The sequence below is a fragment of the Myotis lucifugus genome, unplaced genomic scaffold (assembly GCF_000147115.1).
Source record: "Myotis lucifugus unplaced genomic scaffold, Myoluc2.0 scaffold_884, whole genome shotgun sequence".
Classification (NCBI taxonomy): Eukaryota; Metazoa; Chordata; class Mammalia; order Chiroptera; family Vespertilionidae; genus Myotis; species Myotis lucifugus.
In genome coordinates, this window is record NW_005871932.1 from 28,505 (window position 1) to 50,252 (window position 21,748).

General features: G+C 57.5%; 1 protein-coding gene across 1 annotated transcript in view; it reads right to left on the bottom strand.

Annotated features, from left to right (window-relative positions):
- The window catches only part of LOC102419175 (disintegrin and metalloproteinase domain-containing protein 12-like), a 92,979-nt gene that overhangs the window by 28,292 nt on the left and 42,939 nt on the right, over positions 1–21,748 (bottom strand). Inside the window, exons 3-4 of the mRNA XM_023747467.1 lie at positions 1,829–1,907; positions 1,644–1,765 (exon numbers count right to left, since the gene is read on the bottom strand). Of these exons, the coding sequence (XP_023603235.1) occupies positions 1,644–1,765; positions 1,829–1,907 (201 nt within the window). The remainder of the gene's footprint in view (positions 1–1,643; positions 1,766–1,828; positions 1,908–21,748) is intronic.

Sequence of the window (21,748 nt, forward strand, 5' to 3'; positions counted from 1 at the left end):
CCCCACTGAAGCCAGAGTCCAGGCCGGGGGAGGCTTCATGACCTCCAAAGGGGGGCGCCTGGGATATTCTGACATTGGGCCAACGCAGACCTGGGCGAAGCGAGGCTCCGGAAAACCCCAAGTCCCGCCTCCCCAATTGCCTGCCCTGCCTCGGACCCACCCGGGCAGGCGGCTGCAGGTCGTCGGGAGTCTCAGTCACCAAGGGAGTCGGGAGGGCAGCCTCGGGGCCTGGCCAAGGCAGGTCTCCCCCGTCAGCAGGAAGCACAGGGCGGTCCAGCTGCCCCTCCAGCCCCTCCCTGCAAAGCCCCTGCCCGGGGACCGAGGGAGTGAGCAGAGGGAAGGCGAGGCCGTTGCCATACGGTCACCTCGTGGAAAAAGGAGACAAGGCGTGGCGTCCGGGCCCTGCGTCCAGGCCGGCCTCCGAGATGCTGCGTGCGTGCGTGGCCCTCGGCCCTCCCACGAGACCTGGCGGCGGCGGGCACCATCCATCTGGTCCCTTAGTCCCCCAGGAGAAAAGGACAGCAATGCCCCAGGAAGGGCGGTGTGCCAGGGAGGTGGCAGACACAAAACTGAATTCGCCCTGGAAGCGGATCTCATGTTCCCGTGTCCCTGTGAGACCGGCCGCCCCGCCGTGCCCACTGGAGGACTCCAGCCTCACCCCCTGCAGGAGGCCCCACACGAATGTTCCTGCCTCTGTCGGCCAGGAGCCCGCCAATCTTCCTTCCATGCTTGAAAACAATTTTTAAAAATGTATTCTTATTGGTTTCAGAGAGGAAGGGAGAGGGAGAGAGACAGAGAAATATCCATGATGAGAGAATCTTTGCTTGGCTGCCTCCTCCCTCTCCTCCTATCGGGGATCGAGCCCGAAACCTGGGCGTGTGACTTCAAACCGTGACCTCCTGGGTCAAAAGTCAGTGCTCAACCCCCGAGCCACGCGGGCCGGGCTGGAGTGGGCTGGTCTTTAGTCTTCACTCTTGGGATTCTTGTCTTTCTTCAGTTCAGGGACTTGCTCACCTGGGCTAGGGCCACGCCCTCTCACCTGGGCTAGGACTACCCTCTCACCTGGGCTAGGGCCACGCCCTCTCACCTGGGCTAGGGCTACCCTCTCACCTGGGCTAGGGCCACGCCCTCTCACCTGGGCTAGGGCTACCCTCTCACCTGGGCTAGGGCCACGCCCTCTCACCTGGGCTAGGGCCACACCCTCTCACCTGGGCTAGGGGCACGCCCTCTCACCTGGGCTAGGGCCACACCCTCTCACCTGGGCTAGGGGCACGCCCTCTCACCTGGGCTAGGGCTACCCTCTCACCTGGGCTAGGGCCACACCCTCTCACCTGGGCTAGGGGCACGCCCTCTCACCTGGGCTAGGGCCACACCCTCTCACCTGGGCTAGGGCCACACCCTCTCACCTGGGCTAGGGGCACGCCCTCTCACCTGGGCTAGGGCTACCCTCTCACCTGGGCTAGGGCCACACCCTCTCACCTGGGCTAGGGCCACGCCCTCTCACCTGGGCTAGGACTACCCTCTCACCTGGGCTAGGGCCATGCCCTCTTGCCTGGGCTAGAAGGGATTCGCCCCAATGAGCACCCACAGTGCCTGGAAGGTGGTGTTGAGGTCGGGCTACAATGAAGCCACATCTCCCAGGCCTGTCCCGGCTCATCGGGCCAAGGCCAGGTTTTGCTGGAGGCAGGAGGGTGCTTCCATGGGTGACATCCAGCTCCTCTCGGGCCTCAGGAAGGCGCTGGGCTGTGAGCTTCTCAGGTAACAGCTGCCGCGTTTAAGCACAGACTCGAGAGCGCAGCATCTCGGGGGCCGCACAGGCCGGACTTACCGTGTGGTTCCGAGCGAGGGACACCTCCGTGCCGTCCTGCAGGTAATGCGTTTCCGTGAAACCGCTGGCAATGAGGCCTCTGCGGGGAGACAGGACACGCTGAGTGCAGAGTCTGCTGAAGGTGCCTGTGCATGTCTAGGCCGCAGACAGCCAGGGTCTGGCCCCCACCCGCCTTGTCTCCCAGGGGGCCCCGTCTTCCTGAGGCCCCCAAAGGACCTCCCCATGTGTGGCTGTCCGGGGAGACGCAGGCAGGAGAGGCAGACTGTCAAAAAGTTACCCCCAGATTGCTCTCTTAGACCAATCTTGCCATGCTTCTGCTCTACGTTCTCCGGTGTATTTAGTTCCACAGCTTGGAGGAGATGGATCTCATCCATAGGACACTATTCCCCAAGCGCAGGAGACGGGAGGAACACCCGCTCATCTCCCCTCTGGGGGCACTTTCTCCCCTCACCCCGGTCATGGACCCAGTTAACATCTCTCCGTTTCTCCCAGGACCGTTGCAAGCCTCCCCCCTCCACCTTAGTTCCTGCTGAGCTGCCTGCTCCCACCTCAGGTTGAGCAAAGGGCAGACGCTGAACCCCGAAGCCCAGCACCCAGGCCAACGTACTGCAACTGCTTAGTGAATGGGGGTGACAAACCCCGGACCAGCATCACAGAAAAGCAGCCCGACCCGGACAGCAGGCGCTCAGACTAACCGGATCCATTAAAAAGAGAGAAACTCGAGAAACTCGCTGCAAAGCTGCTGTCCCCGGTGGCGGAGGGGATGGGGCACAGTCATGCTCCCGCGTCCTTACTCCAGGACTTTCTGATGCTGTTGGTGCCTCGAGACCAAGCCCGACGGTGAGGCCTCCATCTCAGAGCCACTTAACTGAGGGCAACGGGCGGGGAAGCCCGAGGTCGGCGCCGATTACTTACAATATGGAAAGCTCACTCGTCAGGCGTCAACTTTTCCCTGTCATTTCCTTGAAGACCATGCGTACGGTCTGAGGGCCGGGTTACTCTGTGCGGCTTATTCACGCAAAGGCCCGGGAGACCGCCCGAGTTTGTCAATTACACCAGCAGGCACCCTTGGCGATGAAGTCACGCTCCAGGGCCCCCCCCCCGGCCACCCCCGCACCCTAACGCCAGCAAAACCGTTTGGTATTCACAGGACACAAGCCCGTGTACTGCTGAAGATTGCTCCCCCACCAGCCATTATCCCACAAATGCCCACGTCACCCTATACAGATGCGGGCAGCGGTTTTCTCCTGCGGGAACTTGGAAATTCAGCTGCGATATGTTCGTATGAGGAATACGTTGCCTGGAGCAGCCACAGACACAGCACGCAATGCAGAGCCGTAATTAAAACGCACGAGGCACTACGCCGAGTCCCTGAGGTAAATGCTCTCTATTAACACGCTCCATTCCCCCACCAGAGCCAAACAGATGCGGACAAGACGAAAGGCAACTCGGGCCGGCCCCAGGCCGATGCGTCCCACCCGAGCGACCTCACCCTGGCTTCCCGTGAGGGCGCCAGACCCTGACCCACGGCTCCGCACGCCGACACCACGGGCTCTCGCACTGTTTACGGAGAGATCGGACGGGGACGACTCTGTAGAGACAGCACGTTGAGGTCTGAGGCAAGAGGAGGAAACGAACAACCAGGGAGAGAACGGAGACCTGGGATTGTCTCCACCTCAGCCTGCAGACCCCCTGTCATCGCTCGATCTTTGCACGTATTCATGCTGTTTGTTCTCCTCCTGGGAAAGTCATGCTGGTAACGAACTCACGCTCCAGGCTCTTGATCTGGGGAGTGGGAGCCAGGCACCGGCACGGCCACCGTTCCTGTCGTGTCCCTTCCCCAGCCTTGCCCCTGCCTCCAACTCCCGCGGCTGCTGGCTCAGGGTGTCAGGCCCCGGGACATCTGCTTTGAAAGTGCATTTTCTTCTTCTTAAGTCCTCACCTGAGGATATTTCTCCATTGATTTTTTTTAGAGAGAGTGGAAGGGGAGAGAGAAGCCTCGATGTGAGACACATCGATTGGTTGCCTCCCACAGGAGCCCTGACCAGGGTTGGAGATCGAGTCTGCAACCCAGGTACGTGCCCTTGACCGGAATCGAACCCGAGACCCTTCAGACAGGGGGTCAATGCTCTATCCACTGAGCACACCGCCCAGGGCATCAGGTACATTTTCTTAATTTACTTGGCACAGACCCTGTGGTTGTCACCTGTGTGACAAGGGAGAGGGAGCTACTCAAAGAGGTTGAGTGACTTGTCCAAAGCCACACAGCCGAGCCGGTGGAGACTGAACGTGGCTCCATTTGGCTCCAAAGTCGGCCACACCCTGGCCGCTGTCAGCACAGCCTGCCGGGAGGACATGTGAGCGCAGGGTCTGGAGCGTCCGGAGACAGGCAGCAGCCAGGCCTCTGCCCCTTCTCCTGGAATTACTTCTTCTCAGTGCAAAACGGGGCGTACGCTGCTCCTCTGCGCACTCGATTCGATTTCGCTGCCAAATTCAAACTGTCTCTGATGATAACGTCCGCGTGTTGGGACCCGAACTGTGCAGACCTGTACATCTGCGAGCGCAGCGGAACAGTTCCCCTCGTTGTCTCTTGTTATTCTCCGTTTTCTAACATTCTCGAAATGATCAAAACAACGATTTCCCCCTGGAATTAAAACAACAACAACAACAACATGTTCCCTTTCCCCAGCTCTTTCTCATTTAGTTTCACAAACTATAATAAATAAAACTGTGGATACAGCATTTTGGAGACTGTAGGGGACAATTGTGTTCCCTGCACAATAATTTCGTAATATACTGCTTCCATTTTAAGTCACGAAGACAGAGTTTTGGCTCGAATCGCGTGGCACTTACACGGGAGCTTGTTCCTCTCGCCGATGACCCCGCCCGTTCAGGAAGCGCACAGATGACAGCCGCCGACGCCGCCGCAGCTGCTGGAGGGCTGACTGGTCCATTGCGTTTTCCAACCGAAACATAGAAACAGGTGGAAAGTGAGGGGCTCTACGCAGGCCTGATGCTTTGGGCTACTTTCTCCCTTTTTTAATGATCTTCTGTCTCCTCAGCCCTGAGGTGAGGGCCTGGAACCCAGCAGGTGCTCACCGGACAGTTTTTGAAGGAGTGAAGCGATCAGGAATGGAAAGATACAGGCCATACAGGGTGACTGATGTCACACATGGCAAAACAGGCCTCTGGGCCATGGGAACATCTCTATAAGCATCACACCCTCAACATTGTAAAACTGGTTAAAACCACGCGGGGGGGGGGGGGGGATTGGTTTGTATGACTGAAGCTCTAATCCGTTCCCCTCGGGAAGTCTTCCGACTCATCTGCTGTCCCCCTCACGGGAGTGCATTCTAGCAAAGCTGCCGGCCTCGGACAAGGACAAGCTCACAGCCCCAGGCGAAGGGTTAGCGCTTCCTCCTCCACGTGGCTTCGCTGCTAAGTGCTCAGGCCGCCCGGGCGCCCGGGAGAGACGGTGCCCGCTCCACACACCCGGCCCAGAACGTCCCTTCCCTTCTCGGGACAAGCTGTGGCCAGAAAAAGGCAAACATTATCCAATCTTTCTGGCTTCCAGCCTCGGATCTGTTTCTCAGCTGACAGCACTGTGGTTTCTTTCTTTTTCTTTCTTTTTCTTAAAGAGAATACTTCCTAGAGAGAACCGGGACCGGGACTCAGATGGGACCTACGGTTTCATGTCCACACGGCAATCCCGCACGCGAGCCTGGGAACCGGGGTGACGTCATGGGCCCACCAGCCTCGGGCTCCAGAAAGGAGTTCTTCATTAGGAGCTGAAACCCTCCCTGTGTCTGCGGGGGAAAAGGGCAAACTGTGTTGGGGAGGAGGAAGGTACAACGTAATGATTTAAAATGCAATTTACCGGCTCCGCCTCAGCGATCTCTCCTAATAGCTCCAGGGAAAAGCACTCTCCTCGCCTGCATGCTTATTGGATTAGTCAGCACTTCTCGGGAGGTCGGGAAGCAATGACGTGTCCTGCCCCTTAGGAGACCGGGACGGGGATGAGACGGGAAGATGGAGACAATGTCAAGTTCACGCTCTTTTCTGCTCCTGGAGGCTGGACACGGCCCAAATGAAACAACCACATTTTACCTCCCCGGGGGTCACAGCCCTGCTTGGTCCGGGACTCGTGACGATGGGCCAGTCCCGGGGAATTACCATTCGTCTGACTGGGGGTGACGATGGCCCTGCAGTCTCATAAGACAATGTTCATATTTTAGAAATGCATGCTCATGTGTGTGTGTGTGGGGGGGGGGCGGTGACATGATGAATGACTCTGAGGGGGCCGCATCAATAAAAATATATTAAAAAGAAAAAAGAAACAGCCACACAGACCAGCACATCGCTTCCCAGGGACCCACAGCCAAAGCGAATGGGGCGGCGTACAGGGGAGGTGGCGTCTGCACACACAGAGAGGACATCACTGACCCCGAACCCCGCTCCGGGCATGGAGGCCACCGCAGCTCGCCCTGGCCCGGCCCGCCTGCGCGTGGGGCAACGCTACAAATTCTTCTTCTTATTTCATCGTAACAATAACAATTACTCAGAAAAATAAAAACCAAAACAAGCAACCCACTGGAACACCGAGAGGAGATTCCTCCGGGTTTTTATTTTAAACACATGTTTCTAAAGAGGCCGCGAGCGGTGCCAGGAGCTCAGCGTCGGGTCTGCGTGCCTCTGGCTGTGTCCGCGCTTTGCCTGGGAGACGCCTGTGAGTGCCCCGGGTTCCTGCTTTCTCATCAGAAACGACTGCGGGCCCAGTGGTTGAGCCTCGACCTATGAACCAGGAGGTCAGGGTTCGATTCCCGGTCAGGGCACAGGCCCGGGTTGTGGGCTCCATCCCCAGTGGGGGGCGTGCAGGAAGCAGCACATCAATGATTCTCTCTCATCATTTGATGTTTCTCTCTCTCTCCCTCCCTTCCTCTCTGAAATCAATAAAAACACATTAAAAAACAAACAAAAACAACAACTACTGAGGAACAGCACAAGGAGTTACGAGGCATAACCAGCTATTTCCCCGCTCGGAGTGTGACGCTGACACCGTGACCTTGGACTTGGGGTGTCGGGCGGGGGTCACACCTGCCCGTTGGGTTGTGAGGAGGAGAATGGCGCAGAATTTGGAAAATCAGCCGGGCTTCTGGCCGCCCTGCAGGTGGGGGCACTGGGAGAGGGAAGGCCCCCCATCCCGTTCTGCGTTTATGGGGCCACGGCGCCCCGCGAGGGAGCCCCGGTTGCTTCTGCTCCAAGGTGGGTGGGTTGTTCTGGTGCCTTCCTTTGGCAAACGGGAGCTGGAAGCTCTCCCCGGAGCAGGATGGTGGGGAGCCGCACGCCCGGGTGTGAGCTCAGCATAAAGACATGCCTGTCCTCGCCCTCACCCCGGCACCACGGAGCGCTTCTCCCGGGGAGTCCGCTCGCCCGGGGCCTCGGGCCCAGGGTCAGGGGACCGGGCGGCTCATGAAATAAAACAGACCCCGGGCTGCGATAGCTCAGTGAGGTCATCGGCGCACAGAACAACTGCAGAGCCGGCCCGAGCAAAGCCAAGAATATTCCCGGGACTCCGGCTGCAAGAGCCGCGTGAATTAATATGCATCCAAGGCCTGCGCAGGCCCCTCCCGCCCCGAGGCAAAGGTTCGCCACTCCAGAGAGAAGGGCAAAGGGCGCTGTGCCCACAGCGCGATCCAGGGCCCTGGCTGTGTCCTCCCTCGCGTGGAGCTGATACACACGGCGCTCAGGGGGCTCGTTCACATCTGATAGGATGTGGCGTGAACGTCACTTTAAATGCAGACCCCAGAGGAAGTGTGAGAGGCACAGAGGGGAGAGGGAGCACCCTAAGCCAGAATGGCAGGCGATGCTGTTTTGAGAATCGGAACCGCGGGTCTAGGCCCCATTTAGCTTGTGTCCAGATCGAGTCAATCGCTGCATTCAGTACATCCCGGACTATTTGTGTGTCAGAGTGAAACAATTCTATTGTTCCAACTGTCTAAAAGCAGGACTGTAACTAAACTATGATCATCTCCTTTTAGCCGAAAAGGAATGACCTTACAGGAATGAACTGGCATAAAAACTTAATTCAGAAGGGCTCCTAAGAACAGCGCTGCCTCCTGAAGTCCCGAGATGAACGTGCGTTAACAGAAGGCGATGCCTCAGGGCGCAGTCAATGGGCCGAGGACCCCGAGCCCCAGAGGGAAGCACAGCGGACACCTGGCGTCCTGGCTCCTCGTCTTTCAGAAAAGGGCCCCCGTCACTTCAGGAAGCGATGTCCCTTCGGTGCGGGGCTGTATGAAGCTGTCGTCGTATCACGTTTTTAAGGAGGAGTGAGCCATCGCAGAGGGAGATAGGAGGGGGTGGGTAGCCTGCTCTTCATTTATGGCTCCCTTCGCCCCAGCTGCATTGTGGGAAAGGCTTATGAGGGCCTTTATGAAAGGAGAGTCTGGGTCGTCAAGAAATATTTGCAGAAATGCAGAATTACTTTACCGAGGAGGAAAGCAGAGGACGGCACAGGGTTGTCAATGCAAGAGAAGTAAAGGGTCAGTAGGTAGGAGATTAGGCGCCAGCGAGATGGGGAACTGATGACTATTATTACAGAACTAGAGGCCCGGTGCATGAAATTCGTGCACAGGTAGGGTCCCTAGGCCTGGCTGGCGAACAGGGCTAATAATCAGCGCCTTCCGGCTGCCAGCTTGGGCCTCCCTTCCCTGGCTGCCAGCTGCTGGCCAGGGCCTTCCTTCATCCTGCACCACCCCCTGGTGGTCAGCACTCATCATAGCAACCAATCGAACTCCCGGTCTCCCGGACAATTCGCATGTTAGGCTTTTATATAGATAGATAGATGATAGTGGCCACCGCCATCGAGCGCCTGCTGTGTATCCTGGAGAGTGCGAAGCACACTTCCACTCGATACTTCAAAAGACTCACAAGGTCCCATGACTCTGCCCATTTTACAGAAGAGACAACTAAGGCCACACAGCTAGAGACTGGCAGATGCAGGACTGCGGCCTACATTAGTCTGACTCCAGACCCTGGTTCAAGGTGTTCTGCTGAAGATTGGAGACTCCGATAGGAATAGTCTCCCGCCCCCCCAACAACACCCCCCCCCCCGATTTAAAAGACAAAAGTAAATAGCACTTTGGTTTAAGAATGTGGGAAGGAAGCTGGGGAGAAGTTAGATACCAATCTGCAAATAAACAAAAATAAATAAATAAACACAATGAAATGAATGAAGAGAATAAATTAACAAGATCGCGAGCGCCCGGCCTGGCTGTCCGCACCGAGGGTGGGCATTCTGCTGCTGCCAGCGCCCCTTTCCTCACCCGGCCTTTGGCCAATGAGGGCGGAAGTGTTTGCACTTGGCTGGAGGGACTTGGACACAAGCAACGCACCACTCAGATCTCTGGCCTCTTCATTCAGCTTTATTACACAGACTCTCTAGGTGTCCCTTCACGTTAATAGAAGTTTAGCCTCTAATTTAATTTCGGAAGTTCTTTTTGCTAACAATGACTGAGTCAGTGTCTGTGCCTTGTTTATGGCAATCACTGACATGAAAAAACCGCCGTGTCAGTATCGCAGCACCCACCTTAGACGAAGCCCAACAGCACGGCCGCTTCGGAGAGCTTTCCTGTGTCACCGGCATCTCGTCTCCAGGGCAGAGGATAACCGTAACCTCAAACAGTGAGAATGAAGACAGAACACAGAGGCCCCGCGTCAGAGGAGGCGGCTGACGGTCGCACGGTACTGGTAGCCGTTCATGTTCCCATGGAATTGAGGGAGTTTTATACATTAAATTCAAATCAGTCCATCGTGCTAGAACTAGAGCAACGCTCTCTGTATTTGTCTTTGCCTTATCCAAGTCCTCGCTGGAGGACACCGATATTGTTATTTTTGATAAAAATCTTCAAGGGATTTCTGTAAACAGCGACGGAAAACTTACACAAGTCTGAGTCTCTTTCATGTAGAAGAGCAATATCCAAAAAAGCAACACAGTTCCGTGTGTGCCTATAAAAGTTGTTTACTTCTGACCCTGCTTTTTATGATACCCAAAGCTCCAGAACAACAAAAACACAGGCTGGGACAGAAAAACAAAACCCGAGGAGATCAAAAGATGCAATCGGAACATTTTGAAAGGATGTTCCTGCGAGCACCTTGCAAGGATGCAGAAATGTGCCCATTGCGTGAGGTTTGGGGCTGTCGGCGCCCACTCAGGCAGCCCCTAACCAGCGTGACTGTGATTTAATTCACGAATCTGAGTGGGTGTGTGGGAACCTCTCACTGTCCCTGCCCGGAAGTTGTGTCTATTCAAGAGGTAGCAGTTCTAAGAGGGACGTTTACATTAGCAAAATAGAAAGACCTCAAATAAACAACCTAACTCTACACCTTAAGGAAATGGGGGGGGGGGGGACAAACTAAGCCCAAAGCTAACAGCAGGGAGGGGATAAGAAAAGTTAGAGGGGAAATCAATGAACTAAAGGCCAGAGGAACAACAGCGAAGGTCAGCAAAACCAGGATCTGGTTTTTGAAAAGGTAATAAAAATCGACAAACTTTTAGTTACACTAAAAAAAAAATTAGCCGTGGCTGGTTTGGCTCAGTGGATAGAGCATCGGCCTGCGGACTCAGGGTCCTGGGTTTGATTCCGGTCAAGGGCACATGCCCTGGTTGCAGGCTCGATCCCCAGTGGGGGGCGTGCAGGAGGCAGCCGATCAATGGTTCTCTCTCATCACTGGTGTTTCTATCTCTCTCTCTCCTTCTCCCTTCCTCTCTGAAATTAATAAAAATATATTTGAGGGAAAAAAATTTAAAAGACTCAAACATATTAAATCAGAAATGAAAGAAGAGACGTGACAACTGATACGACAGCAATCCATAGGATTCGCAGAGACTCCTGTGAATAATCACACGCCAACACGTTGAATAACCTATAAAAATGGACCAGTTCCTAGAAACACACACCCTCCTGAGACTGAGTCAGGAAGAAACACACATTCTGCACAAACCAGCGACCAGGAAGGAGACCGGCTCTGTCATGAGAAACCTCCCAACACGAAGGCCTGGGGTCGGATGGCGTCACCGGTGAAATCTACCAAACATTTAAAGAAAAATGAATGCCGATCCTTCCCAAACTCTTCCCAAACACCGGAGAGGAGGAGGTACTTCCAAAAGAAGAAAGCATCACCCCGATACCAAGGCCAAATGCCAGGTGAGGATGTGACACAGGAAAACTAGAGACCAGTACCCCTCTATCGTCCCTGGTGCCTGGGGCCATCTGTGTGTCTCCTTCGGAGAGAGATCTATCCAGATTCCTGCCCACGTCTTAACTGGGCTGCTGGTTTTCTGGGGGCTGCGTTGTCGAAGCTGTTTATTTTTGGGACATTAACCCTCTGTTGGGTGTATGGTTTGAAATCTCTTCCCCGCCCAGGAGGCTGCCTTTGTGTTCCGGCGAGGGCTCCTCTGATGCGCAGAAGCTGTGCGGTTCGATGAGGTCCCACTTGTTTATTTTTGCTTTTGTGTCTCTTGCCTTTGAAGCCAGAGCCACGGGAACACCAGTAAGATGTGACCGGCGATGTTTTCTAGGACTTTTACGGTTTCAGGTCCTGCCATTGGTGGCCACATGGATGGACCTGCAGGGCTCAGAGCTGAGTGAAACGAGTCAAAGGAGGGAGGCAAGTAGCGTGTAATTTCACTCAGATGTGGAACCCAGAAAAGAAACAAGTGAACAAACAAAACAAAAACGAACACAATGGCACGGAGAGCAGATTGTGGTCACCAGAGGGGCCGGGACGGGGGACGGGCAAGAGGCAGGGGTGCCCAGCACCATCGGGGGCGCTCACTGCAGGGTGTCCACATGTCGAAGACAGTGCTGTGCACCCGGATGTACATAATGAAGAGTTCTGTAACTGCGTGCGGTGACCAATATGAAAACGAATGAACCTCCCAACAGACAGAGCCCCCCAAATCCAGCCCGAGAGAAGCTGAAGCAACTGAGAACTGTTGGGACCCTGTGGGAGGAAGCGGGTCGGACCTTCTGAACGCTGCAAGATGTCACGAGGTCACACGTACGCTTTCTGCCTTTGACTGCGTCCAGTCTCCCGCATTCATCGATGTCATAAACACTGAGTGACTGTCAATGCCAGGCTGGGTGCTGGGGACGCCATGGTGACTCCGATAGGCTATTCTGGAACCTGACCACAGAGGCGTTTGGCAGTGCACCTGGACGTGTGAGAGGATCCACCGTGAGTCCTGTGACGATCGCTCAACGCCGGGCATCGCGACGCGCTTCCTAAATCCACGTTTACGAAGAGAAAGTGTAACACGGAACCAGCTAACGTTCTTCCCTGACGCGCCTGCGGTCCTTACCTCGCGCTTGCGTTCCTCAAAAAGGAGCATAACATTTCTATTTGATGTCGGAAGTCACGGGCCGTGGCATCCGGATTTAGTCCTACCAAATCCACACCAAGACTGGAAACCTTGCCCCCCTCCTCCCCCCGCCCCCCCAAAGGGATATACTTCCGCCCCCGCCAGGCCCCCTCTCTGCCTCCCCCAGTGCCCTCTCAACCCAGACAGCGTCAGCACTGAACCACCAGGTAAACGCAAACGGCTCCACTGTTGCGGTGCCATGATGTTCGTTTTGTTATGGCCCGGCCGGCGCGGCTCAGGGGTTGAACGTCAACCTATGAACCAGGAGGTCAGGGTTCGATTCCCGGTCAGGGCTCATGCCCGGTTGGGGGCTTGATTCCAACTGTGGGGCGTGCAGGAGGGGGCCAATCCATGATTCTCTCTCATCACCGATGTTTCTCTCTCGCTCTCCCTCTCCCTTCCTCTCTGAAAACAATAAAAATATATATTAAAAATTTTGCTTTTTTACATCAGCAGCTTTTCGGTAACACCAACAGACCAACCGGCCCAGGTGCTGTTGCTTTTCCTGGCTAATGAGGGAGGGACCCTCCCCAGCAGGCCCACAGCCCTCGAGTGTCACAGAAAAGTGGTCTCCAAGTTTTAACGTGGCCCAACGCGCATGAATCCTGCTCGGATTTCGTGCTTAAACATCATTGTTACATCCGCCTCCCAAATATGATTTACTGAGGCGTCAGCATTCCAGGTTTTATGAAGAAATGACAAATGCCGGATCGCGTTTCAGAAACTGGCAGGGCCTTCCCCGCCCTGGAATGCAGGGTTCAGCCGCGGGATCCGACGCTGCAGCGCGCGGCGTTGTCAGAAGCGCAGTGTCTGGGCGCCTCCAGAACCCGGCGACCTGTCTGTGGGCCTCACTCACGACTGCCGCCCCCCGAGTATCTGCTGACAGCTCTGCCGCACGGAACACAGCAGCCCACAGCAGCTGAGCAGAATGTACGGACGGTCCCCGGGAAGATCCGAGTTCAAGTCCCGAGCAGCCACCCCCTTCCCTCTGCACGTGGACAGCAGACGATCAAGACACCACCAGGGCCAGGCGAGGCTCAAAACACGAAACGTCAGCGCCCAGCACCATCCCCCACGCGCAGCAGCTGGCATGGGTGTAGGACAAAAGCCAGCACTGCCGCCGACTCTCACCTTCGATGGAAAGCGACTCGCTTACGGAGACCTACTCATTCAGTAAAGGGTGGGCTGGGTTCTCGTGCTTCCTCTCCTTCTGGCCTCCCGTGTGCCCTGGGCCGGCCTTCCGCACGGTCTGAGTTTACACGGCGAGGCCGAGTCCTCGCTCACACCAACGGGCGGTGACGTGGGGCTGCTATGGGGTCGCGGGTTCCCTGCTCCATCCATCATAAAACAGTCTTTTATCCTGACGTCCACAACGACGTCGCGATTGAGTGCTAAGTTTCTTTCTTTCCTTTTATTTAATTAATTCTAAGCCTCTGCCAAGATCTACTCTCTCCCTTCCCCCAGCAGGGAGAGAATGGGGGGGGGGGATGGAGGGAGAGAGAGGGGGAGAGAGAGAGAGAGAGAGAGATCCTCATTTCTTGGCCAGGGCGCAACACCAAAGGGCCCGAGCTTCCTCGGGGCGCTCGTGTCTGGAGTCCTGTGTGCCAGGCAGGGCCGTGCCCCGTGGTCCTACAGAAGTGAACGGGGCCCCTTCTCCGAACACAGAGCTCCCACCCGGCCAGGGTCCGGGCGGCTGGCATCTCGGCTCCGTGCCCCTCTGCCTGGTTCGAACAGGGGAAGTCGTTCTTATAAAATCTATCGCAGAGCCCAGTGGTGCCTCTTCTCCCTTTCACAGGAGCGCTGCGAGGGGAGGGGAAATGGCACCCAGCCCGGAGGGGGTGGGCCCACAGGAGCACGTGCCAGGGGCCACGTCCAGGTTGGCGAGAGGACAGACACTCCATCCCCACCCATCCCGCGGGGCTGCCACGAGAGGGTGACAGAGAGCAGGCCGAGTTCCCGGGGGGGGGGGGGGGGAAGGGACACACTTCCCGGCACCTCAGCACAGGGATCCTCCCTTCGGCGGGTCACTGTCGCCTGACGCGGGCCATCGAGGAGAGTGCTCTCCCAGGACAGGACCGTGAGCCCCGGGGGAGGATGTTCTCAGAGGGAGACAGCGGAGCTCAGCTGGCAGGGAACTCGCGATGCTGCAGCCCCTGCCGTGCTGGGGCTCGGGCCGCTTTGTGTAAAGTGCCATCTAGACGTGCGTTGGAATTGCGAGGCGCTGACCTCAGCGGAATGCCGACGGCTCCGACCCCACCGAGAGCAGCTCGGCTCCGGGATCCGCAAGAACGATGGTCTGTTAGCAGACCCTAGCCAGGCCCGCACCGCACCGGGGACCTCATCCCTGCAACGTCCCGGGCTCCCTCTTCCCACCGCACCGTGTGCCCTGGGGGCCGCCCTCAGACAGCAAACACCTGTTACCGTCTTAGCAACCCCTTGCTTCCGGGGACTCGGCCCCGCGTGACTCAGCGCGCGTCTGGGACTGGACTGCGGGGACACAGGGCCCTGTCCGTGGACAAGTTGAAGCGGCGTGTCCGCTGGGCCAGAGCGGCGGGGGGGGGGGGGGGGGGGAGCAATGCGGAGGGGGCGCCCGAATCCAGTGCATGAACGGACACTCCCACAGGGGGCGGAACACAAACGCTTTCACCCGCGCCTGAGTCTCTTTCACCCCAAAACCGCTCTGAGATCGGCACTAGCGCCGCCTTCGTGTTTTTGTTGTTATTAACCCTCCCCCGAGGGCATTTCCCCATTGATTTTTAGAGAGAATGGAAGGGAGGCGGAGAGACACAGAGAGAGAAACTTTGATGTGGGTGTGACACATCCATTCCTTGCCTCCCGCACGCGCCCTGACCCGAGGCTGGGGACTGAGCCTGCAACCAAGATACATGCCCTTGAGCGGAACCGAACCGAAACCCATAGGCTCATGGGCCGATGCTCTAACCACAGAGCCGACGGGCTGGGGCCGGGCACTAGCACCTTTGTTTTACGGTCGGGGAGACGGAGTCTCAGTGAAGAAATGTGCTGCCTCAGGCCTCACCGTCATGGGTGTGAGCAGATCACTCCAACGTCCCCACCTGTGGCGCCACGGCCCCCACTTCCCGCGAGGGCGGCCTGGCTCTGTCCTGTTGCTAAGCTCCGGATGGGACGGATGGCATAACGAATCCCGTGTTCATCCTAACGGTCAGGTGCTGCTTTACGTTTACGGACCCTGCGCCCTGGGACCTGCCGGCCGCGAAACCTCCCGCTCCTCTGGTGCGGCCCCACGGAGGCGGGGAGGGCCGCCTGTGCTGAGCCTCCGGGAGATGTTTATTGTTCTCCCGCCGTCTCTTTTCCCAGCTCTCCCCGACTGGGAAGGAAAGGAAATAAAAAACAAATGTGATGCTGCAAATGGAACATCAAGGGCCTTCCTTGCTGCTGGGGATGTTTCAGAAAATGGTTTTGACCTTCTTTCCAGCTCCTGCTAGAAGCCGAGGAAACAAAAATACAGGCGTTGGGGGCTCGGCGAATGGTCGCAGGGCTGTCTGTATACAGCGGGCGCCGGTGTGGAGCCCCGGCCAGGCCAGGGCCGGGTCAGGTGCCAGGGCTGGAAATTCACCCGAGGCCATGCCCATCTGCCCTTGAGGGAGCTGGCAAAGCGAGGCAGCCCTCAGGCTTCAAGGTGATTTCAAGGAGACCGCCCACAGGAGGAGGGGCCTGCATGTTGGGCACAGACAAGGGCATCAGGTGGGAATGAGCCAGACACGACACTGTCAGCGCCATGGGATTAAGCTCCTCTGAGCTGCCCCATGATGCTCACCTGGGTGCAGAGGAATGAGCCCACACGCTCTGCAGGGTCCCAGATGCTGCGCCCCTCGGCCGTCCTTCCCGCTAAGGACAGGCAGCCCGGTAGGCGGGAGGAGGCAGCCTGGTAGGCGGGAGGGGGCAGCCCGGTAGGCGGGATGAGCACTGTGGACCAGCATCCCACACGGGCTCAGCCTGCCCAGCTCGGGGGCGGTGACGGAACATTTAACAGGTCCCGCTGAGCAGCGAGGCCCTGGCACTCCCTACAACAGGCCAGCAAGTGAGCGACATACGAACCAGAGAACGAGGCCCGCCGTGTACGGGGAGCTCCCCGCCGGTCCAGGGCCCCACCTGGCAGGCGCCCAGGATGCGTCTTCTGGCTCCCGAGGGCGAGGTCAGCAGGCTGCCCGAGGCCTGCTCTCGGTAATGCAGCCGTTCACAGGTCGCCCACCCGTGTCAGCTCTCGGCCGTGAAGGCGGAGGGAGCCCCGACAGAGACCCGGGCCCTGAGATAGTCAGCGTCCTGGCCTTTGCCGTCGCTGACCTTGGCCCAGGGTTGCTGTTCGGGGTGAGTTGCGAGGATTGCTGTCGGGACCAGGGATGGCAGGTCAGATGTTCATTGCAGAGATGGATGCATCGCAAGGATTGCTGTCGGGAGCAGAGGTGAACCCTAGTTAGGGCTGGTTTCACTGCCCTGAAGGCCAGCAGCCAGGTGTGTTTTTTAAAATGAATTTTCAGAGACAGAGAAAGGGAGGGAGGAAGGGAGAGAGAGAGAGACCTGTTGTCTCACTCATTCATGCATTCATTGGTGGTTTCTTGTATGTGCCCTGATCGGGGATCACACCTGTAACTTAGGGTATCAGGACAACACGATGTCCGTCCGGCATCTGCGGACACACCTCAGAGATTTCACCCCAACCTGCCGCGGCTGAGAAGTCAGCTGTCCAGGGAGAGTGTAAGGACGCATCAGACGACAGTGTAGGGACCCGACAGGAGCAGGGCCGGGGCCTGGCTCCCTCCCACACCCGCTCCCGAGGAGCCGAGAGGGGCCAGGGCTCCGGGCGCCCGGCTCTGGCAGTGAAACATTTGCCATCTGGTCTGCGGAGGCGACAATGTGCAGCCCGGGCAGCCAGCCCCTTTGCCGGATGCTCACGGGCGCCCCTGCTCCCGCCCCCACCCTGGACAGTGTGGGTGCAGGCACCCCGGCCTGTACCTCCTGTCAGGGCCAGCGCCTGGCAGCCGTCCTTGCAAAGCAAATGAACAGCCCGTTAGAAACACACCCGCTTCTCTGCTCAAGGTCCGTCTGGGCTTCACCCTGACAATCTGCTCTTTCAATTCTATTTCTTTAAACCCCACCCAGTTCCGTGCACATTTATGCACAGACGGTTCCTGCCGATTCCCGGCGATCCACTCTCAGGCGAACTCCCCGCCGTGGCGAGGACAGAGGAGTGCGTTTCTCGGGGAGAAGAGGTGACTCTGCCCAGCCTGTCAGCAGCACGTCCCCTTTTTCACCACTCTCGGGATCAGAGTCCAGGGGCCGGGCTGGAGGTGGAGGTCAGGGGTCCCCGAGCTCCTGCAGGGGCGCCAGGCCCTCTGTGCTGATTTTGCACCTTCCTGCTGCCGGGAGAGGGGTCTTATTTATTTATTTTTTATTGATTTCAGAGAGGAAGGAAGAGGGGGAGAGAGAGGGAGAGAGACATCAATGATGAGAGAGAATCATGGATCGGCTGCCTCCTGCACGCCCCCTACTGGGGATTGAGCTACAACCCGGGCATGTGCCTGACCGGGAATCGAACCCTGACCTCCTGGTTCATAGGCGGACGCTCAACCATTGAGCCACGCCGGGGGGGTGGGAAAGGGGCCGTGGAGTCCCTGGTCTCCCTTGTAAAAGCGCCTGCTTTCCAGGCCGAGGACCCCAATGTGTTCAGACCGACCACATGAAGGTGCGGTTTGGGGCGGTTCAGGACAATTCAGGAAAAAGTAAGAAAAAAGGATTTCAAGGCACGAGATGATGTGGGGGGGGGGGGGGGGGGGCGCGGTGAGGAGCCCAGAGACAGGGAAAGGCCACCTACGAACGCCTCCTGCTGAGATTGGCAGGACAGGCCTTGCCCGGAAGCAGACCTCATCGGGGTCCCCAGCAACCAGCTCCACCGGCGCAGGAGCTCCGGGGGCAAGGGCAGCGGCCACGCTCCCAAGTGGCTGTCCCTGACTTAGCCACGCAGCCGGGAGCCGAGAACCACCAGGGGCTGCCAGCAACCCCTGGACGCGGAGCCCTGAGAGCCCCTGCCTGGAGCCGCGGAGGGAGGGCCGCCTGCAGACCAGGGCCCCGATGGGAGACGCCTGCCCCCCGGACTGTGAGAGCGTCCACTTCTGCTATTTTACTAGTTAGCTACGCAGCCCGACATGAATAACCTGGGCTGCCGGCGAAGGCCTGGGCGTAATGGCCAGATATGATGGCGGTGGTGACAACGGACAGAGCCGAGCAACAGTCCTCGGCAAATTGACAAGCCTCGGGGGCTGACGGCTGAGTGGGCCAAGCGAGCAGGGACCAGAATGATCAGAGAGCCAAGGGCTTCCACCGATGAGGCCACGGAAGACCAAGAGAGAGGGTGCTGCTCCTGGCCTGGGTGGAGGCCTGCGGGGCGTGGAGGTCGGGTCCTACGCCCGGAGGCGAATGGGGGCCTCCGGGATGTGTAAGGACAGAACTCGCCGGGAGAGGGGACGAAGCCCAAGGGGCCTGAGCACGGAGCCCAGGCCTGCCCAGGCCCTGCGGGTCCCCTCTGGGAACGGGCCGCGGCCCGTGACACGTGGCAATGTCCCAGGGTGGCGGCTGTCCCTGTGGCCGGAGTTCGCCCCCAGGTGCAGAGATTCCGCTCCCAAGCCCAGTCACCCGCCTGGGACTGCTGCTACCTGCGGAGGGCGCTTGCTTCCTCTCGAGACCCTTAGGAAAACAAACAGGCTCGCCGTAATCGCTGCCTAATTTGTTTTCCGTTAATTGACTCCAGATCTCGGCCTTGCGGACGGTTGCCGCCTGGCCCTCCCCCACGTCCGCGGGCTGTACTTTTGCATGAAGTTCATGACTATCCGATGACATGGCCGAGCCCGACAGCCTCCCTTTCCCACTGTGCGCGCCCCACCCTGCGATCCGAGGCGCGGACAGCCCAGCGCGCACCGTCTCCCTCTCGCAAGCAGAAGGCAAGGCCCCTCCGGTTGGGATGATTGCTAGCGTGGGGAGGAGGTATTTTTAAAAACTTTCCCTCAAAATTACAGACGTAAGACGGCAATGAAAGTAAAATTGCAGTTGAGCTCCAAAGCAGAACCTTCGGCTAAAAATACCAGCTCCTGGCGAGGGCGCGGGGCCGGGCGGAGGGCGGGGAGCCGCCGCCTCCTCACCGCTGAGCGCTGGGCCGCAGGGCTCCTGGCTTCCCGCTGACCGAGGTCCCGCCCGGCAGCGCCGCAGCCCCGGGAGTCTGTGCGATGCTGCCCTGGCATCGTCCCGAGGGTCAAACTGAGCCTCAGTCCTCCAGCCACAGCAAGGGAAACACGTCTCCATTCCACATCTCCCCCGACTTCTCAGGCTGCCCATGGTAGAACCCTGGGGAATTATGGGTAAACTTCTTTCCATTAAAATGTTCATGTTGACACGATTGCAGATGTCCCCCAGTTGCCCACCTTCACCCATCCTCCTCCCCCTCCCTTGGCCTCCGCAGAGCCATGTGATCTCACTAATACGTGCAAACTTTCGTACTGGCTCCTGTAACATTTTTCTACGGTAAATCTCAACTGCCAAGGTCTTACACTGTGGCATCTGTTGTTTTGTGGTTTTTTTAAAAATTGATTTTAGAGGAGGGGAGAGAGAGAGAGAGAGAGAGAGAGAGAGAGAGAGAGAGAGAGAGAGAGAGATTTGTGTTCCACTCATGACGCATTCATTGGTCGCTTCTCGTATGTGCCTTGACCAGGGATCGAACCTGCAACCCGGACATACTGAACGACACGCCAATCGACTGAGCTCCCGGGCAGGGCCTGGGCTGTGACACCCGTAACTGGACATGTTCCGTGGAAGCCCCGTGTTCTCAGAGACATGGCGGGCTTGGTGCCAGACCTCCAACACGAAGCCGGCGCTGCCATGAAGCGAGTCAGGATCTTCCCGTTAGTGGGGGCTTTTGCCTTCAATGTGTAAAGAACAGCATCCAGGAAGCACAGTGAGATGGGTGCCTGGCTCCCCTTTTAATCAGAGACGGAGTCGGCGAACAGGAGAGCGGGAGAGAGTGGCGGGCAGGCTGCTGATAAGGTAAACGCCACGGGGAACGCTCCCAGGATGCTTCTCACCTTAACACCGAACAGGAGTTTGACTGTATCCCATGGTCAGGGTCATGGTCATTTTCCGGCAGGACCTAGAGAACATGCTCCCTTCGATACGAGGATGAATGCTATATGCCATCCTCCCATCATCTACCCCAGAGAGAGAGAGAGAGAGAGAGAGAGAGAGAGAGAGAGAGAGAGAAATGCCCCGTCCAATTGTAACTAACAGCATACCGAAGGCAAGACCGCGACAGACGTCTTAACTGTGTTTTACAAAAAGCAAGTAGAGTGAAATTCCTGTGTGGAATGTAGGTGTGCTTCGGCCAAGGAAAATGATGTTTTACAGATTTCAGGGGTTCTCTTTTGAACAAATATAGAAACACAAACACACGTGCTCACAGAAGTCCACAAGGAAAGGAATTTGGGCATAAACTCTACCGAAGCAGCAAGTACCTGCCATTGGACTGAAGAGCCTCGTTCAATTTTTACTTTTATTTATTAAAAAAAACATTTTTATTGATTTCAGGGAGGAAGGGAAGCGGGGGTGGGGGAGAGAAACATCAATGATGAGAGAGAATCATGGATCGTCTGCCTCCTGCTCGCCCCCGACTGGGGATCGAGCCTGCAACCCGGGCATGTGCCCTGACTTCATTCGAACCGTGACCTCCTGGTTCATAGGTCGATGCTCAACCACTGAGCCCCGCCGGCCGGGTGTGTGTTACAGATTTTAAATGCTGGCTGGATATCTTTTCAATGCATCTCATCCAGGTTCGATCTTCACACCTCCCCGCTGTGCTCCCATCATCCCTTCCCCTTTATCCATCAGTCCTCCCTTCTCCCCTCCTGCTGGTCCCGTAACCCCGCACTCCGACGGAGAGTCACTCTATTCTGAATGCATCAGGTGGTTCTGACCCCACCCACACTCACAGGAATCGTCCTGAAAACCAAGCTTGGGCAGAGTGACGCCAGCTTCCTGGCTATGGCGATGAGGGAGGGATGGGCACATGCTGAACCCAGGCCGGTGGGCAGCCCCCTCAAGACTCTGCTGCGAGACCCTGGGGCAGCGGACACCCTTCGCCTGAGGTTCCAAAGGTGAGAGTGGGGGTGCGGGATGCTCACGGCCTTCCTGACTGTCCCAGCGGGAGACCCGACCACGAGACACGGTGGGGAGACAGGGCCCTGAGGACACCCCGAACCCTTGGCGGCCGCCGGGCCCAAAGCAACTGGCGCCCTGCTCACCAGGCACGCGGTGCAGAACCGTCTCCCTCTCCTCTAAGCAGGCCAAGTGGTTTTCCACCCCCTAACCCCCGGAGGAATTCTGTCCGCACAGAAACACACACACATCAAAGCCACCAGCCCTATAGGCTGGGTCAGCTTCATTCCTCTCGAGTTTAATGAGTTTAATCACAAGAACCC